Below are 21374 nucleotides of genomic sequence, written 5' to 3'. Positions count from 1 at the left end.
TCCTGAGATTCATGAGGAAATCAATGTGACTGAGACTCAAGAAAATAAGGAACTATCAATAAACCCAATCGATATTGAGACAGATTTGAATCGATTGAATATAGTGGTGGATTATGTCTTTGCATACAATGTTGCATCTAGCATTATGAAAGACAATGAGGATCTAGAACCTCAATTTGTTGGAGAAAGTCGACAAAGACGTGATTGGCCAAAATGGCAAGAAGCAATCCAATCTGAGTTGGATTCACTTGCGAAACGTGAAATTTTTGGGTCTGTAGTCCAAACAACTAATGGTATTAAGCCTGTTGGCTATAAATGGGTCTTTGTACGTAAAAGGAATGAGAAAAATGAGGTACAAAGATATAAGGCACGCCTTGTTGCACAAGGATTTTCACAAAGGCCTGGTGTCGATTATGAAGAGACGTATTCTCCTGTTATGGATGCTATAATGTTCTGTTATCTCATTATTTTTGTTGTCCATGAAAAGCTTGACATGTATTTAATGGATGTGGTTACAGCGTACCTTTACAGCTTACTTGTTAATAAGATATACATGAAATTCACGAAGGATTTAAAATGCCCGACGCACATAATTCAAAGTTTCGGGAAATGTTTTCAATCAAACTGCAAAGAACTTTGTATGGTCTAAAGCAATAAGAAAGAATGTGGTATAACCGCCTTAGTGAGTATTTATTAAAGGAAGGTGTAACGACCCGACTTGTCGTTTTAAGAATTAATGCCTCGTTCAGTGACTTAAGGTCTCGAGTAGCTTCGCAATATGTATTATGACCCGCGGGTGTGGTCGAGTTTGAATTACTAAAGATTCAGAATTAAATTAAAAGAACAATCCTTATTTAGAAACTTAAATGTAAAGAGTAGACCGGAGAGTTGACTTTTTAGCAAACACCTCCGGAATAGAATTTTGTTGATGTCAATAGCTCTATATTGTGATTATGGACTTAGAAGCGTGCCCGTAAAATTATTTGGAGGTCTGTAATGGAATTAGGCTTGAAATGGCGAAAGATGAATTTTTGGGAAGTTTGACCGGAGGGTTGACTTTTTGATATCGGGTTCGGAAATCAATTATGGAAATTGGAATAGCTTCGTTGTGCCATTTCTGACTTGTGTGCAAAATTTGAGGTCATTCGAACGTGGTTTGGGAGGTTTCGGCGCCGTTTGTGGAATTCAAAAATTTCTAAGTTCATTAGGCTTGAATCTGTGTGTAATTCATGTTTTTGGTGTTGTTGAAGGTGCTTTGAAGGTTTGACTAAGTTCGTATGATGTTATGGAATGCGTTGGTATGTTTGGTTGAGGTCCCGGGGGTCTCGGGTGAGTTTCGGATGGGCTACGGGTTATTTCCCTCCTATTCTGAACTACTGTTCTGTCTTCTGGTGTTCTTCTTCGCGAACGCGAAGAGTATCCCGCGTTCGCAAAGTATTACTACTGACCACCCCATATTTCTTCTTCGCGTTCGCATTCAACCTATCGTGTTCGTGAAGGTTTGCCTTTTTCCTCCATCGCATTCGCGATTAGCCACTCGCGTTCGCGAAGCTCTTCATGGCAGCCTCATATTTCTTCTTTGCGTTCGTGTTCGATGTCTTGCGTTCGCGTAGGTTCCGTCCCTTGTTCTTCGCATTCGCACTCCTTCCCTCGCGTTTGCGAAGAGTTTTTTTCGACAGCCTTACCTTCCTTTTTCGCGAACGCGAGACTTTCTCCGCGTTCGCGATGCTTTCAGACCTGGGCAGATTATAAGTTTTCCAAATCGAGGGTTAGGCCATTCTTATCACATTTTGACTTGTAGAGCTCGGTTTTGAGCGATTCCTTGTGGGTTTTTCAAGCAAATCGATTGGGTAAGTTTTCTTCACCAAGAATCTATTTATTTCCATGATTCTATCCTTATGTTTATCATTTAAATTGTGTTTTGAGTTGAGGAAAAGGGTGGTTTTTGAAGAAAATTTTTAAAATAAAAAATCATGATTTGAGGGATGAAATAGTATCGGAATTTGATATAATTGATATGGTAGAACTCGTATCGGAATGGGTGTTCGGATTTCATAAAAATTATGTCGGGTTCCGAGAGGCGAGCCCCGCGTTGACTTTTGTTGACTTTTTGGAATAAAATTTTAAGTCGATGTATTATTATCCGAAATTATTTCCGATGAATTCTAATGAAGTTGTACAATTAATTTGGATAGATTTGAGCGGTTCGGAGGTCAATTCAAGCAAGAAGGCGATTTTGGAATATCGGCATAACTTCAAAGAAGTAAGTATCTTACCTAACCTCGAATAGGGGAATTACCCCTTAGGCATTGAGTCTTATGTGAAAATTGTGTGGTTGGAAGCCGTGTACGCGAGGTGACGAGTACGTACTCGGGCTTATATGTGTAAATTTTATTGGTTTAAAGTTTTAGGCATCTTTATGTATTAAATTGGATAATTGTTGGCACTAGTAAATACGTGAGTTATCATGATGCATTCCTTAATTGTCAAGTTTTTGTTTTATATAATAATTTGGTGTTATTGTTATTTGGATTTTATGTGAATTCCGTGTGTTTGTTGATTTGATATGTTTCTTGGAACTATATTCATGATGGAATCTTTATCTGCAAATATTAATTAAATAAGTTTAAATTGAGGAGTTAATATAATTATCAAGAATGTGGAGCCTTGGGCTATTTATTGAGAAATGTATTGATTCTGCTACATATTGGAACTTGATTGTGGTCAGTGACAAATTATGATATGAATTATTGTATTGTGTTGTGGATTAAACACTCTCCTTGACGTTATTTATGCTTCCTACCTTGCTTGTTAATGATATACATGTGCTTGGTGAGGAAGAGTGTAATGCACGAAGGGTGATGCCGTGCCATTTGAATTATATTATCATGTGAGGGAGAGTGTAAAGCATGAAGGGTGATGTCGTGCCATTGAGAGTGTAAAGCACGAAGTGTGATGTCGTGCCGTTTCATTTATATTATCAGGTGAGGATGAGAGTAAAAGCACGAAAGGTGATGCCATGCCGTTTCATTTATATTATCAGGTGAGGATGAGAGTAAAAGCACGAAGGGTGATGCCGTGTAATTATTTTATATTATCATATACTCAGGGCACGAAGCGTATTTTCGTGCAGGAGAGGACGAGAGACATATATTATATTGTGATATTTTTTGTTGTGTATACATTCATGCCTTTATCTTGAGATGTTATTGTGCACCTATGTTTTCTATGTGACTTGTAGTCGTTATTGCTTCCTGTGTGCCTCTACTTTATTCTTTTTTAATTGTTATTGGCACTTCTCCCACTTAGTTGGTACTGTTGTATGTGTGTACAGTGAGAAAGATATAAATGCACGAAGGGTGTTGCCGTGCCAATTTGAAATGCAAGAAGGGTGTTGCCGTGCCAATTGATTTGATCTACATATATATATTGGGTGAGAATGAGACAAGTGCACGAAGGTATTGCCGTGCCATTTGATGTGATGTGTTGAATATATTTCTCATGCCGTGAAAGTTAAATGAAGCGTCACATGGTGACTTTTATTCGAAAGAATTATATTTGAAAGTTATTTATTTGAAAGAATTATATTTGAAAGATATTTACTTGAAAGAATTATATTTGAAAGATATTTACATGAAAGAATTATATTTGAAAGTTATTTACTTGAAAGAATTATATTTGAAAGATATTTACTTGAAATAATTAAATTTGAAAGATATTTACTTGAAAGAATTATATTTGAAAGTTATTTACTTGAAAGAATTATATTTGAAAGATATTTGCTTGAAAGAATTTATATTTGAAAGATATTTACTTGAAAGAATTATATTTGAAAGTTATTTACTTGAAAGAGTTATATTTGAAAGATATTTGCTTGAAAGAATTATATTTGAAAGATATTTACTTGAAAGAATTATATTTAAAAGATATTTACTTGAAGGAATTTTATTCGAAAGATATTTATTGGAAAGAATTTTATTCAGAAGAGGTTTATTTGAAAGAATTCTATTTGAAAGATATATGTATTTGAAGAAAGTATATTTGAGATATATTTATTGAAAAGGATTATATTCTAGAGATTTTCATTGAAAGACTTATAGATAAAAGATGTATATTTTGAAAGACTTAATTAATTGGTTGTACCTATGTTTATTATTCGTTGAGTAATATTTATGATGGTCCTGTTGCCTTGCTGTTTAAATCACTAGTTGATTGGTGTTGCCCTTATTGTTATTTGTTTTCTATTATTTTCGTATGCTATATTGCACAGACTATTTGACTAGTGAGTCTTGACTGTACCTCGTCTCTACTCCATTGAGGTTAGTCTTGATACTTACTGGGTACCGACCGTGGTGTACTCATACTACACTTCTGCATATTTTTGTGCAGAGCCAGGTATTGGAGATAGCGAACTTGGGCAGAGTAAAGTGGGATCGTAAGGATTCAAGGTAGAGCGGCTTAGTCGTCGCAGTCCCTTGGAGTCTTTCCATTTTATTGTACTGTTGATTTCTTATTCGATCAGTACTGTATATTCGATCCTCGAGATAACTTCATGTATTTAGTTAGAGTTCGTGACTCAGTACTACCAGTCTTGGGAGGTTGTTATATTCATTTTTTTTCCGTTGTTAGTTTTTATTTTTTTTAAAATGGCTTGAATTATAATTAAAATCGGCTTACTTAGTCTTAGAGACTAAGTGCCATCACGACGCCTGTGGTGGGATTTTGGGTCGTGACAAGTTGGTATCAGAGCCCTGGGTTCATAGGTTCTACGAGTCACGAACGAGTTTAGTAGAGTTTTGCGGATTGGTATGGAGACGTCTGTACTTATCTTCGAGGGGCTACAGAGCTAGTAGGAAGAATTCACTTCTTTCACTCCTTATCGTGTGGCATTTATTCAGTTTGAACCATATATCTTATGTTCTTTTGCATCCACTCGTGTATGAAATTGCGCACTCGGTATCGACTATGCACCAACGGTTTGTGATACTACAGAGGGGTTATAAGGGTGCCTCAACCATTGTTATAACGTGTCGTCCAGATCGAGGATGCGGAAGTATTTAGAGATCATTTAGTTGTGCACATAGGGGTGCAGCAGGTTCTGACATCTGATTGATAAGTATGATATTAAGAATGTTTAATTAATTGCCTAATCGTCACAATCATGGTAGGATCACAAGGTGGATGTAGATATGAAGATAGTTGGTGGTATTAGAGACTATGTAATTCGTATGGTATTTCTATTTAGCGAAGGGTACATACTGGCAGCCAAGGCACTGGAGAAAGCGATTTTAACTATCACGCGGGTGACATGCGCCAAATAAATGGCTTGAGGTGTCTTATGACCGGTGAAGGTTAGTATTGTGGATCATCGGCATGTGTCCTATGGCTTCGTGCCAAGTGAGGGGAGTCCTCTATCAACGATCAAATTGCGGGGTCGTGTGTTATATCAGTTTTGGCCTGAGATGTATTTACGTGGTAATGAAAGGTTCTCCGAAACTTGTACATGATTAAGGGATGAGATTTGTATGGGATGATGTTGGGGCTTGTGGTATTCCTGCGTCCTTAATAATTCTACATTTCAGTATCAGCGGGGTCACAGCAATAATTTCAAAATATTCGGGGTGCTACAGTAAGTTCTTTTAATGCACCATCAACACGGGATTCTTACAGTGGTTATTCTAGTTAATACTCCACGTGCATGGTCAGTTAGAGGTGGAGGACAGGCGGGTAGAGGGCGCCTAAGATGTGGATGCCCGACCCATTGATATAATCGCTATGATTTTGGCTGAGGTCGATACACCAGATCGTGTCGTTACAGGTACGATCCTGATTCTGTTATAAAAGGATATTTTCCCTTAGCTTTATTCGGTTCTGAATATTGAGGTGAGTCCTCCTATTATGCTCCGCTTATGGGTGAGCTTCGTAATTGTGTGATCCACTTATATGTTTATCCATGTTGGGAGATTTGAAGATGTGAGCCCGTGTCTGTCATTTTTATTTTTGTGCACCATTGAGGGCTATAAGTCCAAAAGTAATTTTTATTATTCACTACAGTGGGTTTTATGTGTTTCAGAATAATTGATTCTAATTTATTTTTTTTATAAATTTTGTGCCCTACCGGTACGAGGGTTCATTATGTGTTTACGAAATTTATTGAAAAGAAGGAAGAAAGGAAATTAAAAATGTCAATTGGCACAATGTGTAAAATACTTGTGATTCGGAGTTGAGGACGAGATCCTCGCATTTTTATATGATGTGAAATATTTAAACCGGGCTATAAGCCGCGGTGGAGATTATATAAGGACGAGGTCCTTGTGGTGAAATATTTATGATTTAAATTCTCCCTTTGTGAAGTTTAATTTGTTCTATAGTATTAATAGGGAGTTATGCCTGATAGGCTTATGTGATAATTTTTTTTATGTGTTTCTGTGCCATAATTGTGCTGTAATTATTGAGTTTTAGCCTATAAGGTGAGTACCCAGGTGACGTTAAATGTGACTCGTTAAGTCGGGTAAATAGTTATGAGGTCTTCATGCCTCACATTTTGCTGTCAGCGTTGTAAAAAATTCGAAATGAGGTTTTGGTTAATATGAGGTTAATTGGCGATGTTGTAATCGATTATGAGCAAATATTAAGACCAGAGACGTGGTGATGGGCATACATATTATGTGCTTCATATCCTGATATCATTATGATAATGCGGTGCTGGTAATGCTGAGATTAGTGTTATTGATATATACATTGTGGTACTTTATTGGGTTGTGGATGTGTTGTTAGTAGTTGTTTTGGTGTTACTCTGGCAGGTGGATAGGCCCCATTTACAGGGGAGACTCTGCCGAAAGTTTTATAAAATTTGGAAGTTAGTAAAATTTGGGGGATTAAGACGTGCGAAAGAAGAGATAAGTTATGTTATGTGTTTGAGAGCGGACTCTACTTCTCATTCAAGGGCGAATGATCCTAAGTGGGGGAGAATGTAACACCCCGGAAAAATTTTGAAGTACTTCAATACTATTAAGAAAATTGATGTGTGCATAGGCACGAGTTGCTATAGCCAGTTGAGACTAATACCGTGCGTTGTTGTGAAAATCAGGCTTTTTGAAAATGTTTGGAGTGCAAGAAATTGGTCTTAAAGTTTACAAATATGGATAAAAGAAATAATCTCAATTGAGATGGTGTTGTCGGGCTTATCTCAAATGCGGTAATGTGGGATCAACCGGGAGTATATGTGTAAAAGTAAAATCATCAATTTGGTAACCTCAGAATAATTCTTAGCACGTTTGAGGACGAACGCTTGTTTAAGAGGTGGAAAATGTAACGACCTGACTTGTCATTTTAAGAATTAACTTCTCGTTTAGTGACTTAAAGTCTTGAGCAGTTTCGCAATATGTATTATGACTCGCGGGTGTGGTCGAGTTTGAATTACTGAAGATTAAGAATTAAATTAAAAGAATTATCCTTATTTAGAAGCTTAAATGTAAAGAGTAGACCGGAGAGTTGACTTTTGACCAAACGGCTCTGGAATACAATTTTGATGATGTCAATAGCTCCGTATGGTGATTATGGACTTAGGAGAGTGCCTAGAAAATTATTTGGAAGTCTGTAGTGGAATTAGGCTTGAAATGACGAAAGATGAATTTTTGAAAGTTTGACCGGAGGGTTGACTTTTTGATATCGGGTTTGGAATTCGATTATGGAAATTGAAATAGCTTCGTTGTGCCATTTCTGACTTGTGTGCAAAATTTGAGGTCATTCGGACGTGGTTTGGGAGGTTTCGGCGCCGTTTGTGAAATTTGAAAATTTCTAAGTTCATTAGGCTTGAATTTGTGTGTAATTCATGTTTTTGGTGTTGTTGTAGGTTCTTTGAAGGTTCGACTAAGTCCGTATGATGTTATGGGATGCGTTGGTATGTTTGGTTGAGGTCCCGGGGGCCTCGGGTGAGTTTCGGATGGGCTACGGGTCATTTCCCTCATATTTTGAACTGATGTTCTGTCTCCTGGTGTTCTTCTTCGCGAACGCAGAGAGTATCTCGCGTTCGCGAAGTGTTATTGCTGACCACCCCATATTTCTTCTTCGTGTTCGCGTTCAACCTCTCGCATTCGTGAAGGTTTGCCGTTTTCCTCCATCGCGTTCGCGATTAGCCACTCGTGTTCGCGAAGCTCTTCATGGCAGCCTCATATTTCTTCTTCGCGTTCGCGTTCGCGTTCGATGTCTCGCGTTCGCGTAGGTTCCGTCCCTTGTTCTTCCGTTCGCGAAGGGTTTTTCTGGACAGCCTTGCCTTCCTTTTTCGCGAACGCCAGACTTTCTCCGCGTTCGCGATACTTTCAGACCTGGGCAGATTATAAGTTTTCCAAATCGAGGGTTAGGCCATTCTTATCACATTTTGACTTGTAGAGCTCGATTTTGAGCGATTCCTTGTGGGTTTTTCAAGAAAATCGATTAGGTAAGTGTTCTTCACCAAGAATCTATTTATTTTCATGATTCTATCCTTATGTTTATCATTTAAATTGTGTTTTGAGTTGAGGAAAAGGGTGGTTTTTGAAGAAATTTTTAAAATAAAAAATCACGATTTGAATGGTATCGGAATTTGATAGAATTGATATGGTTGAACTCGTATCGGAATGGGTGTTCGGATTTCATGAAAATTATGTCGGGTTCTGAGAGGCGTGCCCCGCATTGACTTTTGTTGACTTTTTGGAATAAAATTTTAAATCGACGTATTATTATCCGGAATTGTTTTCGATGAATTCTAATGAAGTTGTACAATTAATTTGGATAGATTTGAGCGGTTCGGAGATTAATTCAAGCAAGAAGGCGATTTTCGAATATCGGCATAACTTCAAAGAGGTAAGTATCTTACCTAACCTTTAGTGGGAGAATTACCCCTTAGGCATTGAGTCTTATGTGAAAATTGTGTGGTTGGAAGCCGTGTACGCGAGGTGACGAGTACGTACTCGGGCTTATATGTGCAAATTTTATTGGTTTGAAGTTTTAGGCATCCTAATGTATTAAATTGGATAATTGTTGGCACTAGTAAATACTTGAGTTATCATGATGCATTCCTTAATTGTCAAGTTTGTGTTTTATATAATAATTTGGTGTTATTATTATTTGGATTTTATGTGAATTCTGTGTGTTTGTTGATTTGATATGTTTCTTGGAACTAAATTCATGATAGAATCCTTATCTGCAAATATTTATTAAATAAGTTTAAATTGAGGAGTTAATATAATTATCAAGAATGTGGAGCCTTGGGCTATTTATTGAGAAATGTATTGATTCTGCTACATATTGAAACTTGATTGTGGTCAGTGACAAATTATGATATGAATTATTGTATTGTGTTGTGGATTAAACACTCTCCTTGACGTTATTTATGCTTCCTACCTTGCTTGTTAATGATATACATGTACTTGGTGAGGAAGAGTGTAAAGCAAGAAGGGTGATGCCGTGCCATTTGAATTATATTATCATGTGAGGGAGAGTGTAAAGCACGAAGGGTGATGTCGTGCCATTGAGAGTGTAAAGCACGAAGTGTGATGCCATGCCGTTTCATTTATATTATCAGGTGAGGATGAGAGTAAAAGCACGAAGGGTAATGCCTTGCAATTATTTTTATATTATCATATACTCAGGGCACGAAGGGTGTTTCCGTGCAGGAGAGGACGAGAAACATACATTATATTGTGATATTGTTTGTTTTGTATACATTCATGCCTTTATCTTGAGATGTTATTGTGCACCTATATTTTCTATGTGGCTTGTAGTCGTTGTTGCTTCCTGTGTGCCTCTACTTTATTCTTTTTTTATTGTTATTGGCACTTCTCCCACTTAGTTGGTACTGTTGTATGTGTGTACAGTGAGAAAGATATAAATGCACGAAGGGTGTTGCCGTGCCAATTGATTTGATATATATATATATATATATATATATATATATATATATATATATATATATATATATATATATATATATATATATATATATTTGGGTGAGAATGAGACAAGTACACGAAGGTATTGCCGTGCCATTTGATGTGATGTGTTGAATATATTTCTCACGCCATGAAAGTTAAATGAGGCGTCACATGGTGACTTTTAATCAAAAGAATTATATTTGAAAGTTATTTACTTGAAAGAATTATATTTGAAAGATATTTACTTGAAAGAATTATATTTGAAAGATATTTACTTGAAAGAATTATATTTGAAAGTTATTTACTTGAAAGAATTATATTTGAAAGATATTTACTTGAAAGAATTATATTTGAAAGATATTTACTTGAAAGAATTATATTTGAAAGTTATTTACTTGAAAGAATTATATTTGAAAGATATTTACTTGAAAGAATTATATTTGAAAGATATTTACTTGAAAGAATTATATTTGAAAGTTATTTACTTGAAAGAATTATATTCGAAAGAGATTTATTTGAAAGAATTCTATTTGAAAGATATATTTATTTGAAGAAAGTATATTTGAGATATATTTATTGAAAGGGATTATATTCTAGAGATTTTCATTGAAAGACTTATAGATAAAAGATGTATATTTTGAAGGGACTTAATTAATTGGTTGTATCTATGTTTATTATTCATTGAGTAATATTTATGATATTCCTGTTACCTTGCTGTTTAAATCACTAGTTGATTGGTGTTGCCCTTATTGTTATTTGTTTTCTATTATTTTGCGTATGCTATATTGCACAGATTATTTGACTAGTGAGTCTTGATTGTACCTCGTCTCTACTCCATTAAGGTTAGTCTTGATACTTACTGGGTACCGGCCGTAGTGTACTCATACTACACTTCTGCACATTTTTATGCAGAGCCATGTATTGGAGATAGCGAACTTGGGCAGAGTAAAGCGGGATCGTAAGGATTCAAGGTAGAGCTGCTTAGTCATCGCAGTCCCTTGGAGTATTATAGCTCTGCTCCTACAAGGAGACATTAGAATGAAATTAAACACATATTGCAGTATCTAAAAGGGATTACCGATATAGGCTTATTTTATGGTAATGATTGCAGTCCCGATCTTGTTGGTTATGCTGATGCTGGGTATTTATCTGACCCACACAAGGCTCAAACTCAAATAGGCTATGTGTTTACATGTGGAAGCACTGCAATATCTTGGCGGTCGATTAAGCAATCAATCGTGGCTACTTCATTTAATCATGATGAGATAATTGCTATTCATGAAGCAAGTCGAGAATGTGTATGGTTGAGGTCTATAATACACCTTATTTGAGACAAATGTGGTTTGAAGTGTGACAAACTACCCACAATTTTGTATGAAGACAATGCAGCATGCATAGCCCAATTGAAGGGAGAATTCATAAAAGGAGATAGGACACAATACATTTCACCAAAGTTATTTTTCACACATGATCTTCAAAAGAATAGTGATATCAATATGCAATAGATCCGTTCAAGTGATAATACGGCTGATTTGTTTACCAAAACTCTACCGACATCAACCTTCAAGAAATTAGTGTACAAGATTGGGATGCGAAGGCTCAATGATGTGAATTGATTCTCTCATCAGGGGAAGTTAATACACGATATACTCTTTTTTCCTTACAAGATTTTGTCCCACTGGGTTTTCCTTGCAAGGTTTTTAATGAGGTAACCAAAAGGCGTATTTCTAAACATGTGTACTCTTTTTCCTTCACTAGTATTTTTTTTCAATAAGATTTTAACGAGGCACATTATCTATGGACATCCAAGGGGGAGTGTTATAAGAAAAATCAAATTATGGTGGATGTCTATCTTCCTCCATGATCTTCCTCTCAAATGCTTAATGACATATTCAATGACACATTTCTTCATTTTTCATGCCTATATAAAGGCATTGTAATAGATGGAAAGAACACACAATTGAAGAAGAAATAAAATCTCTTCCTTCTCTCTATCTCTATTTCTTGTTCATGTTTTACTAAATTGCTTTTATTTCATAACTCCTTCTTATTCACTCCGTTTAAATTATGTGGTGACGTTTAAATGAGCATGTGGTTTAAGAGAGAGAAGAAGATCTTTGACTTGTTATCATAAAATATTTCATAGCATATTTTGGCCGTAAAACTTCTCGTTATTGGTAAAATAAATATTTCAATTAAATTATTTTTAACATTAGAAAATTTATATTCTTTTTAAAACAGATTAAAAAATAAATATCACGACATCAACAGAAAGAGAAGAGTACATGTTTCTCTTTTTTAGGAAATATGTAATCTAGAATTTTTACTTACCATTATGACATGGATTTTTTTAACCTATTCAATATATAAGTTCATTTTTTACAAGGAAAAAAATACATGAAAAATCTAACTGCCATGCATTAAAAGAGAATTGTGTTTATATACATTTAGCTTATATTCAAAAGCTGTTTTCTTAATTTCAGGTAAATACCTTCATACATGAATAAATAAATAAATAAAAGGAATCTGTAATTTACACTAGACATGATTAATATATGGGGAAAAAAGCACAATTATATCTTTTTGTTATGAAAATAATTATATTGTGGATGTCCATTTATTACTCCGCTATAGATAATCTTCCTGAAGAAGATTATCCATTTAGTACTATGTTGAAGTTTATCTACAAGCAGCTGATGCAGGCAGGTTGCAAGCAGCTCAATGAAATGATTTGCAGCAGCTTCTTATTAAACAGACAGGTTGCAAGCAGCTCATGCAGACAGCTTACAAGCAGCTAAAGAAAAGCCTTGCAGCTGCTTCCTGAAAAGCCTCGCAGTTGCTTCCTTTCTTCTATAAATAGAGGAGTTTTCAGTTCATTATGTACATAAGTTTGAAGTTTGAATAATATATCAGTTTCTCTCGATACTTGTCTTTACTTTATAGTCTTTATTTTATAACACGTTATCAGCACGAGACTCTGTCATCTCGAAAAAATACTTTGAAAGTATAAGAGGTACGAACTTTCTTTTTCTAAATAATGTCAAATCTTTCTAAATTTAAGTTTGTAGCCCTGGATATATCGGGCAAAAGCTACATGTCTTGGGTGCTTGTTGCCGAAATTCATCTTGATGCGATGGGTTTGGCAGGCACCATCAAAGATAAAAATCAGGCATCAAACCAAGATCGTGCCAAAGCAATGATATTCCTGCGCCATCACCTTGATGAAGGCCTGAAAATAGAATATCTTACTGTTAAAGATCCAGTCATACTGTGGCACAATTTGAAAGATAGATATAACCACCTGAAGATGGTCGTTCTTCCACAGGCACGTTATTATTGGACTCATCTAAAGCTACAAGATTTTAAATCTATCAGTGAGTATAATTCTGCTATGTTCAAAATTATTTCCCAATTGAAACTATGTGGTGATAATATTACTGATCATGATATGTTAGAGAAAACTTTCACCACTTTTCATGCCTCGAATATGCTCCTACAACAGTAATATCGAGAGATGGGATTCAAAAAATATTCTGAACTTATCTCACATCTTCTTGTAGCCGAGCAACATAATGGGCTATTAATGAAAAATTATGAAAGTCGACCTACTGGTTCTTGTCCATTCCCTGAAGTGAATGAGATGAACTTCCACCAAGCTAAGTGTGGAAGAGGACGTGACCCCAGTCGTGGTCATGGCCGTGGTCGGGGAGGAAACTCTAATCGTGGTAATAAAAATGCACCAAAGACCCTCCTCACCACCAGCAGTGAAAAGGAAGGAACAAAAGCATGAAGCGATGCAAGCAGCAAAGCCAGAAAATGCATGCTATAGATGTGGAGGAAAAGGGCACTGGTCACGTACATGTCGTACGCCAAAGCACCTGGTAGAGCTGTATCAAGCTTCCCTCAAGAAGACTGAGAAAAATGTTGAAGCAAATTTTATTTCTGAAGATAATTTAGACTTCATGCATTTGGATGTAGCTGATTATTTTGCACTCCCAGAAGGAGAAACAAGTCATGTGATCGGTAGTGAATCTGTAGAAATGTAAATATTTTATTTTTTATTGTTTATAGTAGATAGTATGGTTATGTAATTATTGTACATAAATAAAAGTTATGCTTTGAAAATGATGTTTACTATCATATTTATTTTGTTAATGTCATTTTGAAGAATATGGATAATCCTCAAATTATGTTTGGATCAAAGACCAATCATGAAGATATTTGTGTAATTGATATTGGAACAACTCATGCCATATTCAAAGATCGGAAATGCTTTTCTTATTTGCATAAGGAAAAAGCAAATATTTCTACAATATCTGGTAATATAAGTTTGATTGAAGGCTCCGGAAGAGCTACTGTATTTCTGCCTAAGGGAACAAAACTTATTATCGATAATGCATTGTTCTCCTCCAAGTCCCGAAGAAACTTGTTGAGTTTTATAGATATCCGCCGAAATTGATATCATGTTGAGACAATAGATGAAATGAATGTGGAATATCTTTATATTACAAAGAATATTTCTGGCCAGAAATGCATTATAGAAAAGTTACCTACTTTATCTTCTGGCTTATACTATTCAAATATTAGTACAGCTGAATCACACTCTAACGTGAACCGGAAGTTTACTGATTCAAATACTTTTGTGCTTTGGCATGGCCGTTTGGGCCATCCTGGATCAATAATGATGAGACGAATTACTGAAAATTCGAGTGGGCATCCATTAAAGAACCTGAAGATTCTTACAAATAATGAATTTTCTTGTGATGCTTGTTATCAAGGAAAAATGATCACTAGACCATCACCAATGAAGGTTGGCATTGAATCCCCTGCCTTTTTAGAACGTATACATGGGGATATATGTGAACCTATTTACCCACAAAGTAGGCTGTTTAGATATTTTATGGTCCTAAGAGATGCATCTTTAAGATGGTCTCATGTGTGCCTACTATCATCTCGCAACATGACATTTGCAAAGTTATTAGCCCAAATAATTCGATTAAGGGAACAATTCTCAAATTATCATATAAAGGCTATTCGCCTTGATAATGCTGGAGAATTCTCATCTCAAGCTTTTGATAATTACTGTCTATCAGTTGGGATAAAAGTTAAACATCGTGTAGCTTATGTTCATACTCAAAATGGCCTTGCAGAGTCATTTATTAAACGGCTGCAATTGAAAGCAAGACCACTATTTATGAAAATAAAATTGCCCATTACTATTTGGGGCCATGCTATCTTGCACGCAACATCACTTATCCGTCTCAGACCGACACATTATAGTAAATATTCTCCGTCACAATTAGTTTTTTGTCATTAACGAAATATTGCCCATCTACGAATTTTTGGATGTGCTGTATATGTGCCAGTAGCACCACCCCGGCGCAATAAGATGGACCCCCAAAGAAGGTTAGGAATATATATTGGGTTTGAATCATCTTCTATTATTCGCTATCTTGAACCTTTGACGTGAGATTTATTTACTGCTCGATTTGCAGATTGTCAATTTGATGAAACAAATTTCCCACAATTAGGGGGAGAGAAAAAGGAAATCAAAAGAGAAATTGTGTGAAAAGTTTCATCATTATCTCACTTTGATCGACGTATCCCTATATATAATCAGGAGGTCAAGAAGATCATTCATTTACAAAATATAGCAAATCAAATGCCAGACGTATTTACTGATTTGAAAAGGATAACTAAGTCACATATCCCTGCAGAGAATATTCCTATCCGAATTGATGTCCCGCAGGACAATTTACTAGCATAAGAGCTACTGAACCTAAAGCACGCCTGGAGCGTGGTAGGCCTTTGGGTTCTAAGGATCGAAATCCTAGAAAAATAAAATCGACAAATAATCAAAATGATATTATGAAGGGATCTCCTGAAGAGACCCAAGATCTGATTAGTTCTGAGATTCCTGAAGAAATCAATGAACCCGAGACTCAAGTGAGTGAGGAACTTTTAATAAGTTTTACTAGTGATGGGATTAATTTAAATCAATATGAAACAGTGGTGGATAATTTTTTTGTATATAATGTTGTACTTAACATTATGCAAGATAGTGAAAATCCTGTCGATCTGTCGAAGAATGTTGACAAAGATCTGATTGGCCAAAATGGCAAGAGTCAATTCAATCGGAATTGAAGTCACTTGCTAAAATAGAGGTCTTTGGACCACTAGTCCAAACACCTGCTGGTATAAACCCAGTTGGTCATAAATGGATTTTTGTGCGAAAAATGAATGATAAAAATGAAGTTGAAAGATACAAGGCTCGCCTTGTTGCACAAGGATTCTCACAACGACCTGGAGTCGATTATGAAGAAATATATTCACCCGTTATGGATGCCATATCATTTCGATATCTCATCAGTTTAGCCTTACGTGAAAGGCTTGAAATACATCTAATGGATGTGGTTACAACTTATCTGTATGGGTCATTTGATAATGAAATTTACATAAAAATCCCTGAAGGATTTAAAATGCCTGAAGCATATTCAAAATCTCGGAAAATGTACTCAATCAGATTACAAAGATCTTTGTACAGTTTAAAACAATCTGGGCGCATGTGGTATAATCGCCTCAGTGAATATTTGCTGAAAGAGGGTTACATAAATGATGTTATTTGTCCATGTATTTTTATAAAGAAAATGGCTTCAGAATTTGTTATACTTGCTGTTTATGTTGATGACATAAATCTTGTTGGAACTCTAGAAGAGCTCCAAAAGGTAATTGAATATCTTAAGAAAGAATTTGAGATGAAAGATCTTGGAAAGACAAAACTTTGTCTTGGTCTGCAAATTGAGCATTTAGCAGACGGGATCTTTATCCATCAATCTGCCTATACAGAAAGGGTATTAAAACGCTTTTACATGGACAAAGCGCACTCATTGAGTACACCAATGGTTGTTCGATCACTTGAAGTGAATAAAGATTTGTTCCGATCTCTAGAAGAGTATGAGGAACTCCTTGGTCCCGAAGTACCCTATCTCAGTGCAATTAGTGCACTAATGTATATTGCTATTGCTACAAGGCCTGACATAGCATTTTCTATTAATTTACTTGCAAGATATAGTTCTTCTCCTACACGGAGACATTGGAACGAGATTAAGCATATATTGCGATATTTAAAGGGAACTCTTGACATAGGTTTATTTTATTCTAACAAACGTAGTGTAGATCTTGTTGGTTATACAGAAGCAGGTTATTTATCTGATCCCCATAAAGCTAAATCTCAAATTGGGTACGTGTTTACATGTGGAGGTACTATCATATCATGGCGCTCCACAAAGCAATTTATTATTGCTACTTCTTTAAATCATGTTGAAATAATAGCTATTCATGAAGCAAGTGGGGAATGCGTATGGTTGAGATCAATAATTCATTTTATTCGAGAAAAATGTGATTTGAAATGTGAGAAAAGACCCACAATTTTATACGAAGACAATGTTGCATGCATAACCCAATTGAAGGGAGGATTTATAAAAGGAGATAGAACGAAGCACATTTCACCAAAATTATTCTACACACACGGTCTTCACAAAAATGGTGACATTGATGTGCAACAAATCCGTTCAAGTGACAATCCGGCAGATTTATTCACTAAATCTTTACCAACTTCAACTTTTGAGAAGATGGTATACAAGATTGGAATGCGGAGACTCAAATATTTGAAACAAGATTTTCATCAGGGGGAGTAAAATACACGATGTACTCTTTTTTCCTTACTAAGGTTTTTTCCCACGGGGTTTTTCTTATAAGCTTTTTAATGAGGCAGCTAGCAATGCGTATTACTAAATATGTGCTCTTTTTCCTTCACTAGGATTTTTTCCCACAGGGTTTTTTCCTAGTAAGAGGCACAATACCCTTTAATGAATATCCAAGGGGGAGTGTTATGAAAATAATTATATTGTGAATGTCCATTTATTACTCCGCTATAAATAATCTTCCTGAAGAAGACTATCCATTTAGTACTCTGTTGAAATTTATCTACAAGAAACTGATGCAGACAGGTTGCAAGCAGCTCAATGAAATGGTTTGCAGCAGTTTCTTATTAAATAGGCAGATTGCAAGCAGCTCATGCAGATAGCTTACAAGCAGCTAAAAAAAAGCCTTACAGCTACTTTCTGAAAGGCCTCGCAGCTGCTTCCTTTCTTCTATAAATAGAAGAATTTTCAGTTCATTATATATATATATATTTAAAATTTGAATAGTATATTATTTTTTTCGATATTTATCTTTACTTTACTATTTTTATTTTATAACACTTCTTGCTTTTTATAATTTTCATATTTTTACCATCAAAGTGGACCAGTGGTTTTGCGCAAAGCCTCCAGAAGAAATCATTTGAAAAGTCCAAAAATGTCTAATCTGGTCACATAATTCCCGGCCCGTTAATTATTATCTTCATTTAAATCCCTCAAGCCTACAAACCCCACCTCACCGCCTCCGGAACTCTAGAGTCGTCAGTTCGTCACTGTAAATTTCCACATTCTAAACTCCCCAATTCGGTTACAAACTTCCCATCATTGCCCAATCAAATCAAAGCACACAACCTAAAACATCCTCATTAAATCCACGTGTCCCGTCACACAATACAACTTCCTTGTAGCAAATTTACTTCCCCTGTAACTTTAGCCTCTCTCATTAATTTTAACCTCACTAGAACATCGCAATGTCTAAAGCTAAAACTAACCACGGTTAGTTAGTACACTTAACCATGGTTAAAACTCCACTTTTCCACAACTTTATATACAAACTGAACATCACCGCCTACACTTCCAAAGCCACATTCCCTACAATGATCGGAGGAAAAAACCACCACCTTAATCCAACGGTTGATATTCCACCATGGCCATACACAGATGATCAAACGTCTAACATGTACTTCATGTTAAGCCCTAGCGAAAATTCCAATGTTACCCCTAATTTTGCTGAAGATTATTCTCAGTTTGAGTTAGAAAATGGAGAAATTGAACTTCCGGTGGACATGTACGCATGTGATAATTTCAGGATGTTTGAGTTCAAGGTGAGGAAGTGCGCACGTGGGAGATCACATGATTGGACTGAATGTCCGTACCTTCATCATGGCGAGAAGGCTCGTCGGAGGGACCCACGTAAGTACCACTATTCCGGTACTGCATGTCCGGATTTTCGTAAGGGGAATTGTTTGAGAGGCGATGGGTGTGAGTTTGCTCACGGCGTATTTGAGTGTTGGCTTCACCCAGCTCGCTATCGTACGCAGCCGTGTAAAGATGGTGTGAACTGTAAACGAAGGGTTTGTTTCTTTGCTCACTCAGCTGATCAATTGAGAGTTTTGAGCCCTAACGCTGACTCATCGTTTGAGCATCAATCTCCTCGGCTCGGCGGTAGAGCTCTGCAATTTGTTTCCTCGCCGGAGTCCAGTTCCCCGCCGACTGAGTCACCTCCTATGTCTCCGATGCTGAGTCGGTCGCTGGGTTCGAACTCGGTTAATGACGTAATGGCTTCGCTTCGTCAGTTGCAGTTGAACAGGTTGAATTCCATGCCTACGGCTTGGAATGTGCAATTAGGATCTCCTGGACGACCCGTGACCCGACCCGGTTTCTGTAGCTTGCCTGTAACACCAACTGGGAATTTGACCCGACCCGGGAATCGGTGCTTTGATCTGTGGGAGGAGGAACCTGCGTTTGAGAGGGTAGAGTCAGGTAGGGATTTAAGGGTAAAGATGTTTGAGAGGTTGAGCAAGGAGAATCCACTTGATATGGTTCACCCGAATCTGAATGCGGATGCTCCGAACCCGGATGTCGGGTGGGTTTCGGATCTGATCCAGTAAAATGGTGGGCCTTTTTTTTGCTTCCTCTATTTTTGCTTGTTTATATTAAGGAAGGTGGGAGGAGGAAGAATATTTGGAAATCCTAACTTTATTTTTTGGGTTTTATTGTATGTTTGTGTATATATATAGTAGTAAGAATTTAGTGGTAGCAGATATGGAAAATGATGTTTGGTTGTAAGGGGAAAAGTGGAGGTTAGGGTCTTTTTTGGGGCAAGGAATTTATGGAAAATTAGGCTTTAGGAGGATTTATTTTGGATAAATGTTTAGACAAAAAAAGAAGGTAAATTTTGTCTTCGAGTTGCTGAAGAAAGACATAGCAAATCGAGGATGGATAATTTTGTGTTGTTTTGATATTTAATGTTTTTAATCCTCCTAATGTAAGTAAGTAAATATGTATGTACATTTGGAGTATTTGGTATTTCTATTTTTATATATTGTCCTCAAGCTTCTTAGTTCATATATTTTTCATATAGTTCATTGATATTTATGCAATTAAAAATGACATGCAAGTGGAATTTGTTTTTGTTGTTACAAGTGGAATTTGTAGTTATCTGCCTTGCATTGTGGAGCAAGTATTTTTGGTGAAACAATACCGTCCCCATAGGAGTGCGAAAATAGCTTCTGATTTGATTTATGCTTGAAATGCCCTTACATTGATTAGAATTATCTAAGTAAACAATCTTTGAGCTCAATTGGGATTGCCAGATGATGATGAGTGTCTAATATGGTTAAGTCACTTCGAGGGACTGTTGGTGGCAGGGAGAGATGTAATTTTTAGGTTACTAAACTCATAATTTTCGGTAGATAATTTTACAACAAAAAACCCAGTTTGATCTCAATATGTGGGGTCTGGGGAGGGTAGTCTTTACGCAGACCTTACCTCTACCTAATATAGGTTGAGAGGCTGTTTCCAATAGACCCTCGGCTCAGGAAGGGCAAGAAGAGGATGAGGAGGAGGAGGAAAGCAAGGAAGGAAGACATAAAGGATAAGTAGTATCAAATAATAGTATTATGGAATACAATATCTGAGGCCAACAAAATCACATAACGTAATAAAAATCTAAGAATACGAAGGGACATGCATGCTACTAAGACTATCGGTGAACAACTATAAACTACTCATTAACCTTCTACCTTAATTCTCGACCTCCACACCCTCCTATAAAGGGTCATGTCCTCCGTGAGCTGAAGCAGCGCCATGTCCTGCCTAATCACCTCTCCCCAGTACTTCTTAGGTCTACCCCGACCTCTTCTCAAACTCTCCAAGGCCAACCTCTCACACCTCCTAACAGGAGCATCAATGCTTCTTCTTTTAACATGTCTGAACCATCTCAGCCTCGACTCCCGCATCTTGTCCTCCACGGAGGCTACTCCCACTCTGTCTCGGATAGCTTCATTCTTAATCATATATCTCCTGGTACACCCACACATCCATCTCAGCATCCTCATCTCTTCTACTCTCATCTTCTGCACGTGGGAGTTCTTGACTGGCCAACACTCAGCCCCAAACAGCATAGCCGGTCGAACCACCACTCGATAAAACATACCCTTAAGTCTTAGCGGCACATTCCTATCACACAAAACACCGGAAGCGAGCCTCCACTTCATCCATCCCGCTCCGATGTGATGCGCGACATCTTCGTCAATCT

The 21374-nt window shown here is 36.6% G+C and overlaps 1 protein-coding gene across 1 annotated transcript; it reads left to right on the top strand.

The window, feature by feature from the left end:
- Positions 1-18397: 18397 nt before the first annotated feature.
- LOC107796611 (zinc finger CCCH domain-containing protein 20-like) lies at positions 18398-20166 on the top strand. The gene has a single exon (XM_016619402.2). It carries the CDS (start codon positions 18631-18633, stop codon positions 19723-19725), a length of 1095 nt encoding a protein of 364 aa, XP_016474888.1. The 5' UTR covers positions 18398-18630; the 3' UTR covers positions 19726-20166.
- Positions 20167-21374: the final 1208 nt, after the last annotated feature.

Source organism: Nicotiana tabacum, chromosome 21 (assembly GCF_000715075.1).
Source record: "Nicotiana tabacum cultivar K326 chromosome 21, ASM71507v2, whole genome shotgun sequence".
In the NCBI taxonomy this organism is placed as follows: Eukaryota; Viridiplantae; Streptophyta; class Magnoliopsida; order Solanales; family Solanaceae; genus Nicotiana; species Nicotiana tabacum.
This window is presented reverse-complemented; position numbering and strand designations above follow the sequence as displayed.